The 21,208-nt window shown below is 46.7% G+C and overlaps 1 protein-coding gene and 1 long non-coding RNA gene across 2 annotated transcripts in view; one reads left to right on the top strand and one right to left on the bottom strand.

Moving 5' to 3' along the window:
- CDCP1 (CUB domain containing protein 1) overlaps positions 1 to 21,208 on the bottom strand; it is a 54,768-nt gene that overhangs the window by 17,206 nt on the left and 16,354 nt on the right. The window contains exons 2-4 of the mRNA XM_038566690.1: positions 8,637 to 8,846; positions 3,788 to 4,150; positions 2,264 to 2,632 (exon numbers count right to left, since the gene is read on the bottom strand). Coding sequence (XP_038422618.1) covers positions 2,264 to 2,632; positions 3,788 to 4,150; positions 8,637 to 8,846 — 942 coding nt within the window. The remainder of the gene's footprint in view (positions 1 to 2,263; positions 2,633 to 3,787; positions 4,151 to 8,636; positions 8,847 to 21,208) is intronic.
- LOC119864704 lies at positions 3,351 to 6,699 on the top strand. The gene is made up of 2 exons (XR_005374982.1): positions 3,351 to 3,446; positions 5,949 to 6,699. It is a non-coding gene; the product is annotated as an uncharacterized LOC119864704 (long non-coding RNA).

Genomic DNA, 21,208 nt, shown 5'->3' with positions numbered 1-21,208 from the left:
ACCCTGCAGGATAACACTCAAAGAGTACTTACTACCTGCCAGGCACTGTGTACCTTATTTCATCCTTAAAACACCCTTAACGAGGGTGGGCCTATCCTCTATTTTATTTTTATTTTTATTTTTTTTTCTATCCTCTATTTTAAGACGAGGGACCGAGTCACACAAATGTTAAGGGCCTTGCCCACAATCACTTGGTAAGTAGAGGAACCAGGATTCAAATCCACGTGGGCAGACCCTACACTTTATGTGAAGCTGTGACACCACCAAATGGCTTTACATTGCAGTTAACTCTCTTTACTTATCTGGAAACTAAAGCCATGCCCTTCTGGATGGATGCTGGTTAAAGCCTGTTTAAGAATTTGATTAGTTGCGGAAATCAGCTCAGCTCTTCTTCCAGGAAATGCAATAAATCGGCAGCACTCACCATAGCTGAGATGATCAACGGATCCCTCTGTCTCCTAACCTCAAACCCACACCATCTCCAGATTCTTATGTGGCTGTTTTCAACATTCCGATGATGAAATTGTGACAGTGGAATCATAAAAATGTGTCAGCAGGCACACACACGCATCCGCACACACACACAGTTACTTCTACATGGTTACTGTAAATCAAAAGGCATCTTGGTCAGGTTATGCCAGGGCTACAGCTTCTGGAAAAACCCAGAGGGAATTGCTGAGGCAAGGCCAGCCAGGCAACCCCACAGGCGGGTCCCACACTGTCGCTTTCCAGATGTTTTATCAGCTCTACTAAAATGAATATTACTCTTCCATTTAATTTTTCTGCCTGGGTCTGCACCTGCTTCCTGGAGGTAAATACTAATCAAAACAAGGCTGAGAATCAGTCCTCGGGATAGAACCTGTCCTGAGCACATGTCACAGGTTCAAGCCACTTGTCACACACTTGCTCCTTTGCAGACTCCAGGTTACAGATGGGCCCCAGGAACAGTCACTCTGAACTCATCTTGTACCTTTTTTTTTTTTTTTTAAAGATTTTATTTATTTATTTGAGAGAGGGAGAGCACGAGCAGGGGGAGGGGCAGAGGGAGAGGGAGAAGTAGGTTCCCCGCTGAGCAGAGAGCCTGACTTGGGGCTCGATGCCTAGGACCCCAGGATCATGACCTGAGCTGAAGGCAGACGCTTAACCGACTGAGCCACTCAGGTGTCCCCATCTTGTACCTTTTATTTCAAGACCCGCGCCACTCCTCATGGAGCAAAGTTTAAGGAGGCACTTACTCTCAGGAGCTGGCCTTGCACTTACATGATCTTTTTTTTCTCTTTTTTTTGCAATTACATGATCTTGACGGTGAGCACCTCCTGAAGAGCAAGCACCTCAGAGCGGATGCCTCCTTCAATGTTGCATGCTGGGCACTTTCTAACCCTGGCCCTGACTCAACCTTTTCTGGGTTCATGGCATCTCTGTAAAATGTGTGTAGAGTGATGTGCAACCTCATTCTCAACAGCCCACGTGGGATTCAGAATGGTCCAGAGCACAGGCATTGGGTTCTGAGCTTGCTCTGCTCCTGACAAACTATGTGATGTTGGGCTAGTTCAATAAGCTCTCTGAACCTCCTGGTTTTTCAGCAGTAATTGAGGATAACTCCTGCCTCCCCTATAGGGTTGTCATAAGGATTAGCGAGGCTAAGTGGTATGCTTAGGTCGGGGCTGGGCACGGAGTATGCGTGCGTGGTATGGGGCACTCAGCCAATTAAACAGGGTTCATGATCATTATCACTACTGATGGTGCTGAGACCATCCTGATTTACACTGAGGGTTAAGATATGTAATTTAGAAAGTAATCTTCCGGGAACCTGGGTGGCTAAGTAGGTTGAGCTAACCTCTGACTCTTGATTTTGGCTCAGGTCATGATCTCAGGGTCCTGAGATGGAGCCCCACGTCAGGCTCTCTGCTGTGCATGGGGCCTGCTGAAGATGCTCTCTTCCTCTTCCTCTGCCCCTCCCCCACACTGCTTGTGCTCTAAGGGGAAAAAAAGTGACCTTCCAACACTTTCATTAGAAACAACAGCCTGAATGCAAGTTCTCGTTTGCTTCTCACTGTGTTGAAATGGAGCAGCGTGCCAGGCGTTCACCCAAGAGCCTGTCTTATTGCCTGGCAATGCATTTCCTGAAACTCTTACAGGGTCCAGAGTCCAAGTGTTCCAGAAGCCATAGATGAGCAATAGGAAGGGAACCTCACACCAAGCAGACTACCCAGGAAGGAAAAGAGCTGGAGGAGGAGGGGAAAAGAAGGTGGGGCTCACTTACTGCTTTCGTTCTGTGGATGTTGGACCAAAACTTGAAATTGCAGCCGGAGGATCCCCGGATTTTGGGCATCTTGGTCACAGCCCTGCAGAGAGAGGTTGAAGTTCCCAGCCATGTTCCCGGGCTGTTTGTCCTGCAGCCTGAACACCTCGGGGTTGGTGGTGGAGCCCGGGATGTAGTACTCCACCCGCTCCTCCTTCTTCTCGCAGTTGGAGACATTGAAGCGAAGGAAGGAGACGCTGGCCCGCAGGTGCGCGGGAATGACAAACTGCCACGTCATGAGCTCGTCCTCCGGGAAGCCATCTGGGTAGTTGGCAGACATCAGGGTTGCTGAGCCTTCACCCTCAAACACAGATTCGATGATGCACAGTCCTATTTGGGAGGAGGACCCAAATGAGAAAGAATAAGAGGTGGTTAGAACGTGCCCTGGTTGCTCATGGCTGAGAGGCAGCAGGGTTAGGAAGCGTTGAGAGCAATTCTCAGGTCCTAAGCTCTGGGCGTTGTCTTATCTCCAATGAGGATACATCAGAGGCGGGTGACTAAATGCTTAATGACCAACCCAGAGATGGGGTGGGGGAGCCTTAATTTGTAGTGTCTGTCCATTTCCTTGCTGTAAATATTCCCACCATGGCTGATTTCAAGCTGCCAACGTGACATGAATGCGGAGTCTGGAGCAGATGGGCAGTAGCTCCCCATTGTACGGCATTTCCACTGTAGAGGTGTGTTTGACATAAGTAACCTCAAGAGCACAGGTAACAGTAAAATGTAGTGAACTCATTAGGAAGTGATGAGTTAAAAAAAAAAAAAAAAGGAAGTGATGAGTTTTGAGTCTTTATTACCTTTGCTTGTAAGCAAATTTTTAAAATTAATTAATTAATTAAGATTTTATTTATTTATTTATTCATGAGAGACAGAGAGAGAGAGACAAAGAGGCACAGACACAGGCAGAGGGAGAAGCAGGCTCCGTGCAGGGAACATGATGTGGGACTCGATCCTCAGCCAAACCGCTGAGCCACCCAGGGATCCCCCCTAAACGAATTTATTTTAACTGTAAGTCTGCCTAATTTCATTTTTGTTAACGGCCCTGTTTAGCATCAGCTCGCAGAATTCCTGAACCTTCAACCATCAGCTGTCGTGAACTGGTGCGAACCGGATCCAGGACACCACGGATACAATTACATAAAAGGTGAAAGGGCTACAACTTGGGACTAAGACATGAGACATGAGGTAATCCAGGGAGGTGTGGAGGGCCAGTTCCACTTCACGTTTTGAAAAGAAGCCTCACAGCACAAAGGGCCAAGAAAAGAGAGTGGGTGCACAGTTTGTTTCACAGAGAAGGGTGGGTTCACACCAGGAGATCCGCACCACTTCTGGAAGAGTGGGATCTTCCTTCAAGGTAGTCACAGGAGAGCGCTGACATCTGCCCGTTTCTGACCTAGAACCGTGTGTTGTGTGTGTGTGTGTGTGTGTGTGTGTGTGTGTGTGTCTCAGCCTCAGCAAACAGTGGGGATGGAGGGGCGTGCTCACGTTTTATAGAAGATCGGTTTGCGATGCTGAAGCCGGAGATGTTCCTATTGTGAAACCAGGGCAAGTGTAAGGCCATCTTCACCCCTTCTTGCATTTTGATGCGGGACACAGTGCCGTTGCTGCAGAAAGTCCCTATCTTGACGGCAGTGGCATCGATGCGGCCGCTGATGGAGTGAGTGACCCCGTCGGGGCAGCTCTCCCCGGGCCCGATCTGCCTCAGGCGCGGTGGGGCGAACTGTAGCTCTAGACCAATGCTCTTGTGAGCTCTCACGTCCCAGATGAAAGTTCTGTTGAGGGTGGGCAGCGTCGATGTTGAGGGCTGAAGCTGAACCTCACCAAACGGACAGGGGCCTGCCATGCAGTCTGAAACACAGTCACAAAAGCTCGCTTGGTCACAAACACTACGGGGCCACTCACTGCCTCCCCTGACCCCTGGGGCGATTGCTGGGGGCCCCCCCGGCAGGCAGATGCACGATCTCCTGGCTGTGCCTGTGTCAGTGGCCCAGAGCTAGCTCACTCTTCTTGGGGGGCGTATGTGTGCTCGGGCTGGGGGAGCCCCTTTGGGCTAGAGAGCCTGAGGGGGCGCCCTGCACCTGCTTCCCCTCCCATGGTGGGTAGCAGCCCACAGCCAGTCACCGCCCGCAAGGCAGGGGTGAACCAGCCAAGCCTGACCTCCTCCCTTCAAGTGACACAACCTGGCGAGGCCTTCCTGGAAGCCGGACGGAGACCCTTTGTGACAGAACCAGTGCGATGGGCTAGCCCAGGTCCCCTGGGTCTGAGACAGTCACGGTTTCACTGTTCCAAAGGCACAGTGCCGAGTTCCACCTTTCAAAACTGGTTTTTCCATCCACATACTCCTCAACACACTGAGAACACTCTGAACTTACGAGCCCCCTTAATGGCTGGAGCCCAGAGGCCCAGTGATTGTCCTGCCTCGTGGCTGTAATGCTGCTGTTTTACCACCACTGCAGTTGAATTTTTCCTTTTTTAAAAGCTAATAGCCAAATGACATCCTTTGATGTATTTTGTTTCCTAAGCCTTTTAAAACAAAGCAAGAAATGTTGCTCGCAAGGAAGAAATGGGCCTGTGGAAGAAGTGATGAAGGCAGATGGAACAGGGAGACTTGGTTGTGTCCAGTGTGGGGAATCTGAAAGGTGCAGTGGCTTCAGGCCCCTGTTGCAGGGATCTTCCTGCTCCTAGTGCTGCTCCAGTGGGGTGTCTGAAAGGACTGCCAACTTGAAGTGGGATTATGGGAGAATTTCAGAGCTGGCTAGGACCTCTGGGGTCACTCACACTCAAACTCTCAATTTTGCAAAGTACTCCTTGGAATCTGGGTGACCAGCATGTTTGCAGTACACACAATCCCGGGACGAAAGCTCAGGCTGTGTTTGGTCTGCCTGAGCTCTTGCAACACATTGCGTTGCCTAACCCATGAAACGGGGTGAGATGATAAGGTGACAAAGGTGGCTAAAATTAGTTTTTGTGTATGGGCAAAGATAGGACCTATTTTTAGGAGCTCATGGAGACTTCATGATATTAAGCCACCTTTGGGGCGCCTGGGTGGCTCAGTAGGTTAAGTATCTGCTTTCGGCTCAGGTCATGATTCCGGGCTTGGATTCCAGTCCTACGTCAGGCTCCCTGTCCACCGAGATGTCTGCTTCTCCCCTGGCCCCTCCCACCAGCTTGTGCTCTCACGCTCTATCTCTCTCTTTCTCTCAGATGAACAAATAAAATCTTTAAAAAAAAAAAAAAAGCCACCTTTTTCAGAGCTTTCCATCCATCCATACCTCCAAGTGCCCAGGGCCACATGGATTAGCTCCTGCTGGGGGTCTCCTGAGATCTCTTCACCCTTTTTATTTTTTTTAATTTTTAAAAAAGATTTTATCTATTTATTCACGAGAGATACATAGAGACAGAGACATAGGCAGAGGGAGAAGCAGGCTCCATGCAGGGAGCCCGATGCGGGACTCGATCCCCGGACACCAGGATCACGCCCTGAGCTGAAGGCAGATACCCAACCGCTGAGCCGCCCAGGCGTACCCCTTCACCCTCTTTAGGCAGTGATTTTCTTTTTTATGCTCTGGCACATTTTGATATTGGGGTTTTAAGAGCCTTATTACATTAACTAAGAAAATCCACCTCTTTCCGTGTTCTCGAACAGGGGTCAGCAAGTCACAGCTCATGAGCCCGGTTCAGCACAATCCCTACCACCGAGCATAAAGATGTGGGATGCCACTGCCCAGGCGTTTCCCTACTACCAGTGGCTGACTCACGCTGCAACAGTGGAGCCCAGTGGTTGGGACAAAGATGATCTGAGATATTTACTATTCAGCCTTTACCTCCTCTGGAATGGTTTCAATATCACAAGAACTTATCTTCCTGAAGTTTTACAGGATCCTCTATGAAACCATGTCTAACTAACCCAAACCCTGCTTTCCCCCCTCTTGGACGTGGTTTCCAATATCCTCTTCCATTATTTATTTTTTCAGGTTCCCTAATTTTCTATGAGTCAATCTGGCTCACAACACTTTCCCTGCAAATTATTCCTTTTATTCAGATTTTCATACTTATTATAATAATGTTGTACATAGTCTCTTTTAGAAATTGGCTCTGCAAATGTCATTCAATCAACATTTATCCTTTCAATGCTGTATATTTGTATTTTTCTCTTTCTTTTTTTCCAGAGGACTAGTCAAGATGTGTCTATTTAATTAGTCTTTATAAAAACCATGCCTTAGCTTGAGTTATCAGATGTAGTTCTAAAGCTGCTGGTAATACTTTAATTGCTCCTTTTGTTTTTCTGAACTTCTTTTTTCTAAGGTTTATTGTACTCCCTTTTCTTATCTATTGCCCGATTCATTTATTTTCAATGAAAGGCAAAATAAATTTTTCTGGGTATGGCTTTGATTGGATCTCAAATAGTGTTCTCCTTGTTGTTATGACCTCTAGGTTCCTAGCCAACATGCTCACCTAAAGCAATTGGGAAATGATAGATTTAATTCTTTCTGCCTGGTGATTATACCTTATGTCAATCTCCTATCCTAAATTCAAATTATAAGGAATAACAATAATCCCAAATAGCCATAGTTTGTTACCTTGTGTGTCAAACATTTTGAGTCCATTAGTTTATTTCACCCTCAAGAAAGCCCTGTTGGTTGGTACAATGACTTATTTTACAGTTGAAAAAAAACCAAGTCACAAAGCAGTTAAGTGACTCATTCAAAGCCACGTGATGAGCTCACATGATCAGGAGCCTAAAGCTTGAAGCCAGATCTAGCTCTCTCAGCCTTAAAGCTACTGTTTACCCCATTGTGTCTCTCGGACCCACCTTACCACACTTATGTCCTCAACCTTCCAATTTCTTTCTTTTTTTTAAAGATTTTTAAGTAATCTCTACACCCAGTGTGAAACTTTACCCTACAACCCTGAGATCAAGAGTCATAGGCTCCACCAATTGAGCCACCTGGGCACTCCCAATTTCTTTTTTTCTTTTCTTTTTTTTTTTTTTGCTCCCAATTTCTTTGTCTTTCAACTCCTTTGCTTTTTTTAAAAAAAATATTTTATTTATTTATTCATGAGACACACACACACACACACACACACACACACACACACACACAGAGGCAGAGACACAGGCCGGAGGAGAAGCAGGCCCCATGCAGGGAGCCCGAGGGACTCGATCCTGGGTCTCCAGGATCACGCCCTGGGCTGAAGGCAGCAGCGCTAAACCGCTGAGCCACCTGGGCTGCCCCTCCCTTGCTTTTTTGCTCTTCATCAGCAACATTTTAGCTTAAAATTAAATTAGTTAATTTAAATTTGAATTGAATTAGGTTTAAAACTTTTTTTTAAACAATCTTATTTTTTTTAAAGATTTTATTTATTTATTCATGAGAGACACACAGAGAGAAAGAGAGAGAGAGAGAGAGAGAGAGACGCAGAGACACAGGCAGAGGGAGAAGCAGGCTCCATGCAGGGAGCCTGATGTGGGACTTGATCCGGGACTCCAGGATCACGCCCGGCCAAAGGCAGGCACTAAACCACTGAGCCACCCAGGGATCCCCCAAGACTTTTTTTTTTTAAGATTTTATTTATTTATTCATGAGAGACACACACACACAGAGGCTGAGACACAGGCAGAGGGAGAAGCAGGCTCCATGCAAGGAGCCTGATGTGGGACTTGATCTTGGGTCCCCAGGATCACACCCTGGGCTGCAGGCGGTGCTAAACCGCTTCGCCACCAGGGCTGTCCCAAAACTTTTTTTAAAAAATATTTTATTTATTTGTTTGAGAGGGAGTGAGTGAGAGAGGGAGCATGAGCAGGGGCAGGAGCAGAGGGAGAGGGAGAAGCAGGCTCCCCACTGAGCAGGGAGCCTGATGCAGAATTCAATCCCAGGACTCTGGGATCATGACCTGAGCTAAAGGCAGACACTTAACGGTTTGAGCCACCCAGGTGCCCCTGAACTAAATTAGCTTTAAAGTTTTAGTTTAACAACTTTAAACTTTAGTTTAAAAACTTACAGCACCTCAGCTGGAGCATCCCAGACCTGAAGCTTCGAAGATCCTTAGCTCTGTCAAGAAACAGTGTGGCACAGGGGTGGCAGGTAAAGCCTGGGGCCAGCGTACCTGGGTTCTTGTCCTGCTGTGACTCATTAGCCATGCTAACTTAGGTGAGTTTTTGTGTTTCTCAGAGAGCTGTTTTGTAGATTCAACAACTTAAACTGTGGAAAGCACTGAGAACCACAAACAGCCACATACCAGCTAAATAGAGCATGGGGTTTCAGCATTTGAGGCTGGTTTAGCCCCAGAAAGAGAGGCAGGGAGGCCAAACAGTTGGTGAGTGTGTACTTACCAATATTCTTCTGGATATCAATGACAAAGTGATTCTCTGGGTCCTGGCAGCTGAAGGAAAAGATCTCTTTTTCTCCAGATTTGATGGTCAACGTGGTTTTATGTCTTTTAGAATTGATGATGTAACAGGGCTTCACTGGCAGAGCTGGGGTCCCAGGCTTTATGAAAACTGTAATGCCACTTCCTTGTGGCAGGGCAATCTCAGAAGCTTCTAGAGGAAGGAAGAAACATGGAGTGAGCAGGACAATTTAGGTCTCCAAACTTACTGCTGTCCCCTCTGTTGGTCCAGGAAGGATAAACCCTCTTTGACAACTTTGTTCCCTCCCTCCTGGTCTGAGAAGGGAGGTGATGTAACATGACAGTGCTATCCTGACCAATGGGAAAGAAGCAGGCTATTGCTGATGGGGTGTTGACAAGTGTCTCATTTGCATTATTATTTTTTCTAAAACTTAAAAACACCGGACCACTTCCTTAATGTTTTGAGCAGTGAGCACAGATACCCCATCTGTGTAGCATTAAATAGCAATCAGAGAAACTGTCACACCTCTTCTCATATGACTAGACGAAAGTCCATGTACAGAAACCGTCTATCTATACAGGGACATATTTGTTGGCAAAGAGCTGCTGTCTCCTGCTCTGAGAGCTTTACATGCCCAGTATATACATGTAAACCATAGTGAAGGCTGGGAAGAAAAAAAAATATTTTTTTTGTTTTTTTAAGAAAAAATTTTTAAAAAGATTTTATTTATTTATTTGAGAGAACAGTGGGGAGGGGTAGAAGGAGAGGGAGAAGCAGACTCTTCCCAGAGCAGGGAGAGGGACTGGGGCTGATCCCAGCACCTCAAGATCATGATCTGGGCAGAAACCAAGAGTCAGACGCTTAACCAACTGAGTCACCCAGATGCCCCTAAAAAGTTACTTATTTTATTTATTTTTATTTTTATTTATTTATTTTTAAAGATTTATTTATTCATTCGTGAGAGACACAGAGAGAAAAAGAGGCAGAGGCACAGGCAGAGGGAGAAGCAGGCTCCACGCAGGGAGCCCGACGTGGGACTCGATCCCGGGACTCCAGGATCACACCCTAGGCCAAAGGTGGTGCTAAACCGCTGAGCCACCCAGGCTGTCCCCTATTTTGTTTTTAAAAATATTTTATTTATTTATTTGAGAGAGCGAGAGAGCACAAGCAGGGGGAGGGGCAGAGGGAGAGCGAGAAGCAGGCTCCTCGCTGAGGAGGGACACCCACGCAAGGCTTGATCCCAGGACCCTGGGATCATGACCTGAGCTGAAAGCACACGCTTAACCAACTGAGCCACCCAAGTGCCCCTAAAAATTTATTCTTTAAAATCAACTTGAGATATAATTCATATACGTTAAAAAGGGCCCACTCATTTTAAGAGTTGTAACAAATGAATATACATGTGACCAGCACAATAGTCAAGATATAAAAACTTTTCATGACCCCTTTTCATGTCCCTTTATGGTCAACCTTGGCTTTTGGTCCCAGAAAACTATCCATTGCCTGATCTAGACCCTCCTATAAACAGAATCCTACAGTGTATTCTCTTTTGTACCTGGTTTCTTTGCCCAGCACGCTTGTGAGTTTAATCCACGTTTCCGCAGGGATTGGTAGTGTGTTTCTTTTTACTGATAAGTAGTATTCCATCATCACCATAAACTACAGTTTATTTATCCATGCACCTGATGAGTGACATTTCAGGTTTTCTAGTTTTTGACCAGCCATGTGCTTTAATGTTATCCAAACTACTAGCCTGCATGAGTGTCATATACATTTTCCCTCTCACGGGAAGGTATGAGCACACTTGTATTCCCCAGGCCAGCTGCTGTGTGTGATCATACATTGGGACTACTGTCAACGTCTTCTTGGGAACCTGTCTCCCTTGTTCGCTCTGCTGTAGCCTGGCCAGCCGGCAGCTCTTTATATAGTGTGGGAATTGATCTGTGATAACGAACTGCAAATATTCTCTCCATTTTACCATTAAGACCTTTACCCTCTTTGGGCCTCTGTTCCTTATTCGTAAAATGAGGGGGTTGGGCTAGAATAACTCTATTTACATTTCCTGCCAGCTCCCAGTCTATGACTAGTATCTGACTAAGTGAGAAGTGACTTTGCAACTGTAAGCATTCCAAACCACTGCCCAGCAGTGACACATGTCTCAGAGCGCCAGGGCACCAGCTCAGGTGCCTCCCTGATTTTGCTTTCAAGATGGCTTAGGTGCATTTTTTGGAGCAGAATGTCCCAATCTCTCCACCTTTAGCTTGTACTCCCTCTCTTCTTTGATCACTGTGCTCAGGCCACCTTTGCTTTCTTTCTTGAAAACACTAACCTCAAAAACAAAAACAAAAACCCACTAATCTCTCTCCCATCCCCAGGGCCTTTGCACATGCTGGTTCTGATTTCTTTCTTTTTTAAAGACTTATTTATTTATTTATTTGAGCAGGGAGCCTGACATGGGGCTTGATCCCAGGACCCCAAGATCATGACCTGAGCTGAAGGCAGACGCTTAACCAACTGAGCCACTCTGGCGCTCTGGGTCCTGATTTCTAAAATGTTCTTTCTCTAGCAAGACTTGGGTCCTTTTTGTCATTCCAGTCTCAGCTCAAAGGTCATCTCCTCAGAGCAGCCTTCCCTGACCAGCCCCCTCAAGGGCTCCCCTCACCTCCCACTTCCAGTCTTCCTGCTTTATGTCCCTCCCCGCTCTAGTCTTTGAGAGCACGTTGTTACTTGTTCATCTGTTCTTGCTGTCCATGATCAGAATGTGAGCTCCTTCCTACCGGAAGGCAGCAAGAATTTTCCTGCCTTTTTCAGTGGTAGCCTCGGGATCCAGCCAGTGCCTGGTGCCCGTGTGGAAGCAGAAGTCACAAGCCTCTCAGCAGCTCCGGGGAAAACGAAAGTCTCCAAATTCTTGTCTTGGCTGCCTCTGGATGTACCTCACAGACATACCACCCCTCCAGGATTTCAGTCTGGGCTAATAAATCTTGGTGGGAACCAGGGGCTCCGAGCTTCTTAATTAACCGCGAAAACACTCTCTGAGGCAGAGGTTTATTTACTCCAATGCTTCATTTTCAAGCCGTGTAGCCATTTAGAATCTTCTGAGATGAGAGCTGAAGGCCCAGGGGTTCTTTAAAACATCAGATGAAAATGAATCTAGATCCGTGTTCAGAAACCCAGTTGTCAGAGTGATATTCAACCGGTATATGTCAACCTTCTGTTCTTTTTCTATAATTGTAAAAATGTCTTTACCATGCTATTTGCAAAAAATTCTTGGGACACTCAGTCTCGGGAAGGCATGGCATGCTCTCTCGTGGCCTCCAACCCCGAGGCTCCAGTCGGGCTAATTCACCATCAAGGGAAGCTGTGTCTAGTCTCAGGACTGCAGCCCAGCTAGCTAGGTTATCAATTTCTTCTCCATTCTTATTTCTCCCTTGTGTTTACACCCGTTGGCCACAGCATTATTATTATTATTTTTTAAAGATTTCATCTATTTATTAATGAGAGGCACAGAGAGAGAAAAAGAGGCAGAGACACAGGCAGAGGGAGAAGCAGGCTCCATGCAGGGAGCCCAACATGGGACTGGATCTGGGGTCTCTAGGATCAGGCCCTGAACTGAAGGCGGCGCTAAACCGCTGAGCCACCAGGGCTGCCCATGGCCACAGCATTATTTAAAAATTCCTCACTTGAGGCACCTGGGTGGCTCAGTCAATCATGCATCTGGCTCTTGATTTCAGCTCAGGTCATGATTTCAGGGTCTTGAAATGAGACTGCATTGGGCTCCATGCTGAGCGGGGACTCCGCTTGGAATTCTCTCCCTCTCTCCCTCCCCTTCCCCCTGCCCCTTTACCAATGCATGTGTTTGAGCAAGCTCACTCTCTCAAAATAAATTTTAAAAAATTTCAAATTAAGTGTTAGACTCTAAGCAGATCAGCAGTTGCCTGATGGGGATGTAGGGGGAGGTGGGGGCAGAGGATAGAGGCACCAGGGGGAGAGGAGCCTTTGCAGGATGAAAGAACCACTCTGTATCTTGACCATGGAGGTGATTACACATTGTATGCAAATGCCACAATTCATCAAACTGTACACTTAAAATTGGTGATTATAGATGTAAATTATGCCTTAATAAACAAAAAAAAAAGGGAAAAAACATGTATTAGGAAGATTGTGTTTTTACACAAAGTAGGCACTTAATAAATGAAACAAAGGGTTGTCATGACCATAATTAAAATATGGTTTAATAATATTTTGGAGTGGGCCTTGTTTCTCAAACGGTATGTGTGATATTTTCAAATATCTTTAAATTAGATTTCAAGAACAAGGCTGATCTCACCACGATGTCTCCGCTCAGCTTTTCCTTCCTACAGACCTGTACCCCCAACTAATTCTGGGTGTATAACAATCGTTCTATTCTTGATGACAGCCAAAGAAAAATGGATAATCTCTTTTAGAAAATTATTTTTCAGGGTGCCTGGGTGGCTCAGTCAGTTGGGAGGATCCTGGGATCGAGCCCTGCATCAGGCTCCCTGCTCAGTGGGAGGTTCTGCTTCTCCCTCTGCTTGTGCTCTCTCTCTCTTGCTCTCAAATAAATAAATAAAGTATCTTAAAAGAAAAGAAAAATTATTTTTCTTTTAGAATCTTTAGAATTGTCTGGGTTCATAATATGTTCTAGGGGCCCATGCCGGATGCAAATGATTTAATGACAAAAATCTCTGGAGTTCCCGCCCCCAGGGAGTTAATAGTCTAGATGAGGGGTTTCTTTTGATTTGTCTTTTTGTTGTTGTTGTTTTTTTTCAGGATTTTATTTATTCATGAGAGACACACAGAGAGAGAGAGAGAGAGGCAGAGACACAGGCAGAGGGAGAAGCAGGCTCATGCAGGGAGCCCGACGTGGGACTCGATCCCAGGTCCCCAGGATCAGGCCCTGGGCAGAAGGCGGTGCTAAACCCTGAGCCACCCGGTCTGCCGTTTTTGTTTTTGTTTTTTATTTATTTTATTTTATTTTATTTTTTTTTAAAGATTTTATTTATTTATTCATGATAGTCACAGAGAGAGAGAGAGATGCAGAGACACAGGCAGAGGGAGAAGCAGGCTCCATGCACCGGGAGCCCGATGTGGGACTCGATCCCGGGTCTCCAGGATCGCACCCTGGGCCAAAGGCAGGCGCCAAACCGCTGCGCCACCCAGGGATCCCTGTTTTTGTTTTTTAAAGATTTATTTATTTATTTACTTGAGAGAGAAATTGGGAGGAGGGGCAGAGGGGGAGAGAGAAAATCTCAAGCAGATTCCCTGCTGACCTCAGAGCCCAATGTGGGGTTCCATCCCCCAACCCAGAGATCATGACCTGAGCAGAAACCAAGTCAGACACTCAATCGACTGAGCCACCCAGGGGTTTCTAAATGGTCTCTGGAAGGCTTCAAGAATGATAAAATCCCAGGGTCCAGGATGCTCACCACAGGACCTGGGAATCTGTATTGGAAACACTTTTTTTCCCTTTGTGCTAGGAGGTAGGGATTCATTTTTACTATTTTTTCTCATATGGAAAGCCAACTGAACACACCAATCCTTCTTTCATGAATTGCAAATGCTACCTGTTTATTTATATTTTTTATTTTGGGTCTAAATAACTGAGATTTTCAGGGATCCCTGGGTGGCTCAGCAGTTTGGCACCTGCCTTCTGCCCAGGGCATGATCCTGGAGTCCAGGGATCGAGTCCTGCATCCGGCTCCCTGCATGGAGCCTGCTTCTCCCTCTGCCTATGTCTCTGCCTCTCTCTGTCTCTCTCTGTGTCTCTTATAAATAAATAAATAAATAAATAAATAAATAAATAAATAAATAAATAAAATCTTAAAAAAAATAACCGAGATTTTCATTCTAACTCATTTTGCCAACCAAGAAGATGAACCATTGAAAGGGATCAATGGGTCACTTCAGGTGAGCATTATTTTTTATCATCTCACCATGTTTCTGCCGCCCCAGTGGCCAACCCAGTACATTCCACCACGCAGCCATGGTTCACAGCTCTCCTCAGTACCCCAGATCAGAGAATCCCTACACAGCTTCCCAGCTCACTGCCCAGAGGAAACACACACACACAGTAAAGCCAAAGCTCACCCACTTTTGCAATAGGAGGGGATGATTTACGTGACAGGCTGTTTCCTGGGGTCATGGCCAAGGACACATCACCCACGGGACTGCCTCCCTCATCCTCAATGATGTATATATTAGCAGAGGGGGCAGATGGGGAGTGAGAGGCTAAAGATCCAACTATGGACATGCTTGATTTCTGGACTCCCCTTACTCACCTACACCCAGCTCCACCATTCCGTAGCAGAGACCCTCATGGCTTGAGTAAAATAACATAACTCATTACAGATGCTTTGAGTTTGAGAATGACATGTTGCTTGCATATTTCCCTCTTCTACACTCACCATCATTAATCCTACCTTGAAACCGGAAATCCCAACACTGTGGAATAAATCTCAGCCATCCACCACAGCCACCCCCAACCAGGTCAGCACATGTGAGGGCTTGACAAATGCAGTGTAATTTAAAGAAAGTGATTGGATGTTTTCTCCTTCAGCATCTCTTTCTTTTGCCTCCCCAGGAACTTGGTATTTCTCTGGAGTAGTATTTGGGAAGATCTATTATCCAGGTTCACAGAAACTCAGACAATGCTCTAAATTCTGGCAGATTTTGAGGTCTTCCGGGTTGAAAGACATCCAAGCCAAGGCTCGCGGAAGCAGCGTGTGGGCTCCCAGGCTCCCAGCTGGTGCTCATGAATCACACCTCTCTTCTTCAGTCTCCTGCCTTCGACCTCTCCTTATTAGGACAACTTTGTTAGTTTCTGCCTCACCAGCAGCTTCTCTGGCGGGAATTTCTGATAGTTTTAATCACCATTTATTATTCACCATTCATTAATCACCATATCACAGGATATTATACAAATGCCCCTGTTATATCTTCGCCCTGCTGTCCTATTTCTTTCTTTGCAAGGGACATGCATCCAAGGAAAAGAGACTCCGAGAAAAGGATTCCAACAGACATAAATTGGGGAAGTTATTTGCTCTCAGATTTGTCAAGAACAGTTTAAAAGACTGACAAATGTGCTTTAAAAATTTTTTAGATGGGTCAGAACCAGCGGCCTCAATTCTTGGGTGTGGTTCCTTGGCAGGAGCTTGACTTCCATTCACTCTCTGTCCACCAAAGACAGACCAAGCAGCTCCCAGCAGGGCCTGGGTCCAGCCCAGGCAGGAGGGGACACCTATTTAGATGGATGATGTCTTGCAGGAGAGCCCAGGATGTCGAGGGAGACAAAATGCAGAAGCCGAATGGTACAATCATGAATCAGCGTGGCTGATCAGTCACAGCCTGTGTGGGAGTCAGATTCCAAAGCAAGTCTGTCTATAAGGGGAAGAGTCTTTCTGGCCAAAACAGCCCCATCCCCATCCTCTCTTAGGAAGATGTCTCATTGCACATCCACACCCCTCTCTCAAGTCCATTGGCTCTGGCTGTTGTTTGCTCATCCGTGGAGCGGATCCCTGCTTCTCGGGTTGAGCACCAGACAAAGTAAGGATTTGATTTTAGGCACCAGGTTTGCAAAATACATTTTGTTAAACTGTAGATGATCCCTCGGGGCATGGGATGCTCAGACCACGAGAGCCTGAGGAAGTGACATTAGCAGAAGGGACAGTGCTCTCAAATAAAGAGAGCCTCACACCTCTCCACCTCACATCCACCCTGTGGCGACATTCACACCTTTTATACAGTCCCTTCTGCTTTTAGTCCCTGCAGAAAGCAGTTGCTGAATTCATGTAAGCTGAGTATACATGTGCCTGCCTGCCCCGCCAGACCCCACCTGATAGCCAGTGACTTGAAGGCACCAGGGAAAATCGAGGAACTCTGAAGACACTGAGGGTCAGCTATTCACAGTCTAGGGGTGGTGGTCAAGGAAGGCTTCCCATTGGAGGCACAACTTAAGGTGGATCTTGAAAAATCAATAGAAGTTTGCCAGCCAGGGATAGTGAGATGGGTGTCAGGAAGGATAGGTGGAGGGAACAGCAGGTGCAAAGACACAGTGGTATGAAGAACATGGATCCAAGGTATTTGTTCTGGCTGGAGGGCAAGAAATATGTGGGAAGAAGAGGCTGGAGACAGACAGGGGACAGGCTGGGAAGGGGCGTGGTCATGGCCTTGCAGTTTGGGCTTCCCTCTGTGGACTAGCATAATTTAGCAGCTTTGCATGATAGTTAAGAGCTTAGATTCTAGAATCTGACTGCTTGGGATGGATTCCTGGCTCTATCACTCACTAACTGTTTCTCCTTGGGCAAATACCTTAACTTTTCTGTACCTCACATTCCTCATCTGCAAATGGAGAGAATACTGGCATTATTGTAAGGACTAAAAGAGTTAATACCTATGAAGTTGCTTAGAACGGTGCCAGGTAGAGATCAAGGTTAGCTGCTATTATTGTTGATAGTTGAAAGCCCAGGGCTGGGCGGGGAGGAGGGTGAGGCAGGTGAGGCACCTTGGGGCAAGCTTGAAGGAAGCCTTCCCTCGCAGGGTTGTGCAAGTGTGGAGGCCTCCCTAGCTTTTCCACGCCTTCCTTGCCCTGGCTCGGCCCTATTCACTGCTTATCGAACCTTTTCTATGTATGTTGACTTGTGGGATCCAGTAACCCTTTGTGGCTCAGAGATATGACCTTGCTTCCCCATGTCTGATGAACAAAGGAGGCAGCTGGGACACTCTGCTTGACCCCAGCACCCCTGTGCTGGCTGCTCGCCCGGAGGGCCCCCCTGAGCTGCCCTCTGGGAAGCTGCCAAGGTTGGTCGAAGTGCCGCTGTCCTTAGGAAGTTCATGGAGTTGCTGATTGACACCAGGGGCTAGGCATCACCAACAACATAACCCATTTAAGGGGGTCTGCTGTGGGGAGGGGGTATTGGACTGTCACACCACCAAATTCAGAATCTTACTAATCCCATGGACCTGGGGCAGTAAGGCCAGCAGACAGAGGAGGGACATCTGGTTTAGACACCCCAAGTCCTCCTGGCATCTGCTTGGCCAGGTCTATTTACATCCTGGTCAGCTGAAGGGAAAGTCTTAGCAATGGTAGGAAGTCGCCTGTCTGCCCAGCGGTAAAGAATTAACCGTTCACAGTTACATAAGACAGAACACAATGGAAGTTGCTGTTTCTGGAACTAACCAGTCTCTCTTGGATGAGAAGCCTCTGGACTCTAGGCACCAGGCATGCCTACATAATAATTATGATGAACACCCAATGAGTGATGAGTACGTGCAGTCTCTGCTCATATTCGGTAAAAGTATTTATAAATCCCCACCACCCCCACAGAGTGGTTCTAATATTAATGCCCATTTTACAAACAAAGAAGTTGAGGCTCTGAGAGCTTAAGTAATCTGCTCAGGGGTATATGATTAGTAAGAGGCGAGGCCGGGTTCTGTGTCCAAGCGGTATGACACTGGAGCCCAGAAGGACACCCAGCGTGAGAGACGACCACTCTGCGGAGCTGGCTCTGCCCAAGGACTTCCACACTCAGCCAGGGACTTTGTGAGAATGGTTTGTTCTCACCGCCAATCAGTCAGGACGGAATAAAACATGATCTGGCTGCTGGGTCTCCAGGGGATCTCCGGGATTATCAAAAGGGAAAGATGTTAGTTTAAAATGGCCAAATAGCCACCCTGCATTAGCAGAAATCATTCATCATGTCAAAGTAATTTGCAACTCTAGTCTGAATTTAAACGTAAGATTTAAAGCTCCCTGGAGCTCAAAATGTTTGGGATGTGGTTCTCTTTTTGTGCATCTTCTTGGACAGGTCTCAGCGCAAGGACACAAGGAAAGGAAATTGGCATGTTTAGGTGCTAACGGTTTCGCAGCTCTGTGGGGTCTGCCTAGGGGTTGTGGGATGGGAGGCATGTGGCCAAGCTGGTGGCAAAGAAAGAGCAGCCACATTTCTGGTAGAAAGAACTGGGTATAAAGAGCTAATGCCAGGTCTCGGTGGAAAAGCATCCTGCAGAAGTCTGGACCCATTGGGCGCACTTCTTGAGGCCACTGTCAGATTCAGCAAGCAAATTCAGACTCAATAGGTAAATTCAGGAGAATTCCCCAAGTCCCCATCTACTGAATTTCCTTCTTGTTTAGTTGGAGTGGATGAATCTCACCCCAGGCCTCCAGTTTGGCTTGGCAGGGAATATATGCTCCTGGATAGAGACCCTCACCCATTCTTCATTGGTTTGGAAATCAAGCAAGCCCTGATAAGGCACACCAACACCTCCCACCACTACTTAGTCTCCCTTTCCACTCCAGCAGCCTCACTCCCCAGACTGGCTGGGACAAAGCTGCCTGCTGAGGCAGCAAGACAAAGGGATATGGAATGATGGCTGCCCACAAGGCACCCCACAAAGATGCTGGGGCAAGTGTGGTGGTCGGGGTTGGGCTGGGGGAATGCTTCAGGCTACTATTGGAAGTCCAGAGGAGGGGGTGGGTAACAGGACAGGTGACCATTTTCCAGCTCCAAACAGCATGGGTACCTCCCAACTGAGGATGCTGGGCCATGGTGGCCACAAGAACTCACTGACCATGGCCCCATTAGAGCTTACAGGTTCTCCAAAGGTAAGGGTCTCACTTTAAGCTCATGTACTAAACACTGCAGTGAACAGCTAACCTACCTGCAAGGGCTGGACATTGACCACAGTTATAAATAAAAGGCCTGGGGGTGAATAAGCACCACCTCCCACCAGGGAAAGGGTAGGACTGTGACATAGGACCTCATTGGGGAGGTCAGGGCAGGGAAGACGGCAAGCACAGCAACAGTAGAAGGGCCACAGACAATTGGTGTTGCAGTTTTGATGAAGGCTGATTTCTGGCCACATGACCCAAGGTAATGATGAGCTGCTGTCCAGGCCAGGTGCCTTCCTGAGTCACATCTGGGGATTTCAGGGTTCCAAGGATGTTACATTCCCACCCCCTCAGTGAAAGAGACCCACAGGTATCTTTAAAATAGTTTACCATTTCCATGGCTCTTAGAGTAATTCCAAAGGACAAGATAAACTAAAGTTCAAAGAGCAATGTGAAAAGCAATTTGTGTGTAACCCGAGTCAATCCAACTTGCTGAAATAGTTGATCAAAACAGAGGACGGTTATGTCTACCCATTCACTTCCTACTCTTAATTCCCAAACTCTTTAAGACAAAAATTTATACACACAGATGCAAGTTGTTCATTTTTTAAAAAAGATTTTATTTATTTATTCATAAGAGACACACAGAGAGAGAGAGTCAGAGACACAGTCAGAGGGAGAAGCAGGCTCCATGCAGGGAGCCTGACGTGGGACTTGATCCCGGGACTCCAGGATCACGCCCTGGGCTGAAGGCAGCGCTAAACCGCTGAGCCACCCAGGCTTCCCAGTTGTTCATTTTCTAAAGTAACCGAATGATCCTCTGAAGAGGACACGAGCAATCAACTGTCTGCAGGGCTTGTGATTTGAATTATTTTTCCAAAATGGTGATGGGTGTGCATATCCAAACCCTTCTGCTGTATTCTTCCCTTTTATGATCAAAGACACACCCCATTTTAGAGATGCATGTTAGAGACCCCAACTAGGCTGTGGACTATCCTCCGCACCACGGTCTGGAGCAAATGAATCCATCTACATATAAATCTCTCTGGGACTGTGGCCAACCCCAAACACGGGCTTTCACATTTAATTCCAGATTGAAGCAAATTGCACTGGGTGAAGGAATAATTTCAAAGAGGGCTACAGAGGGAGAAAAAGTTGCATCATAACAGACTTCGAACATGGGAATCGCAGAATTAAACAACAAACATAACTCAGCTTATGACCACTATGAATAATTCATGATATGCTAACATGCCATAAGGCCAGTTTAAATCACATTTACATTTTATGAAATGTTAAAAAGATTCATTTTGTTAGACCCTGAAGTGTGAGTTACCATGACTGTGAAAGTCACTAAAGATTCCATGGATGGATGGGGAAGAATCAAAGAAGCAAGTTGAAGAACCCATCTGTATGCATGCTCATGGACAAACACAGGACAGCGGACCCAGAGTTCCCCTTGCCCAACTGCCAAATGCTTAGCAGTTGCTGGATCTCTAATTTCCTTAGTGTTCCAGCCCTAAAGTACTTTGTTCCCATGGCCCTGCCTTGCCAATGGAGATTAGTTGTCCAGGTTCTTCTGATACAAAGTCAGCAGAGAGTTGGGCAGCCCGGGTGGCTCAGAGGTTTAGTGCCACCTTCAGCCCAGGGCCTGATCCTGGAGACCCGGGATCAAGTCCTGTGTCGGGCTCCCTGCATGGAGCCTGCTTCTCCCTCTGCCTGTGTCTCTGCCTTTCTCTCTCTGTGTGGGTCTCTCATGAATAAATAAATAAAATCTTTAAAACAAACAAAAACAAACAAACAAAAAGTTAGCAGAGAGATGACTGCACAAGAATCCATACACAAAAGACTACATGTGGTAGGAATCCATTTGTATCAAGTTCGGAAGAAAAACCAACCTGTACTTACATAAGTCAGAACAGTGATC

Source organism: Canis lupus, chromosome 20 (assembly GCF_011100685.1).
Source record: "Canis lupus familiaris isolate Mischka breed German Shepherd chromosome 20, alternate assembly UU_Cfam_GSD_1.0, whole genome shotgun sequence".
NCBI lineage: Eukaryota > Metazoa > Chordata > Mammalia > Carnivora > Canidae > Canis > Canis lupus.
The sequence above is the reverse complement of the archived record's forward strand: the minus strand, read 5'-3'. Positions and strand labels throughout refer to the sequence as shown.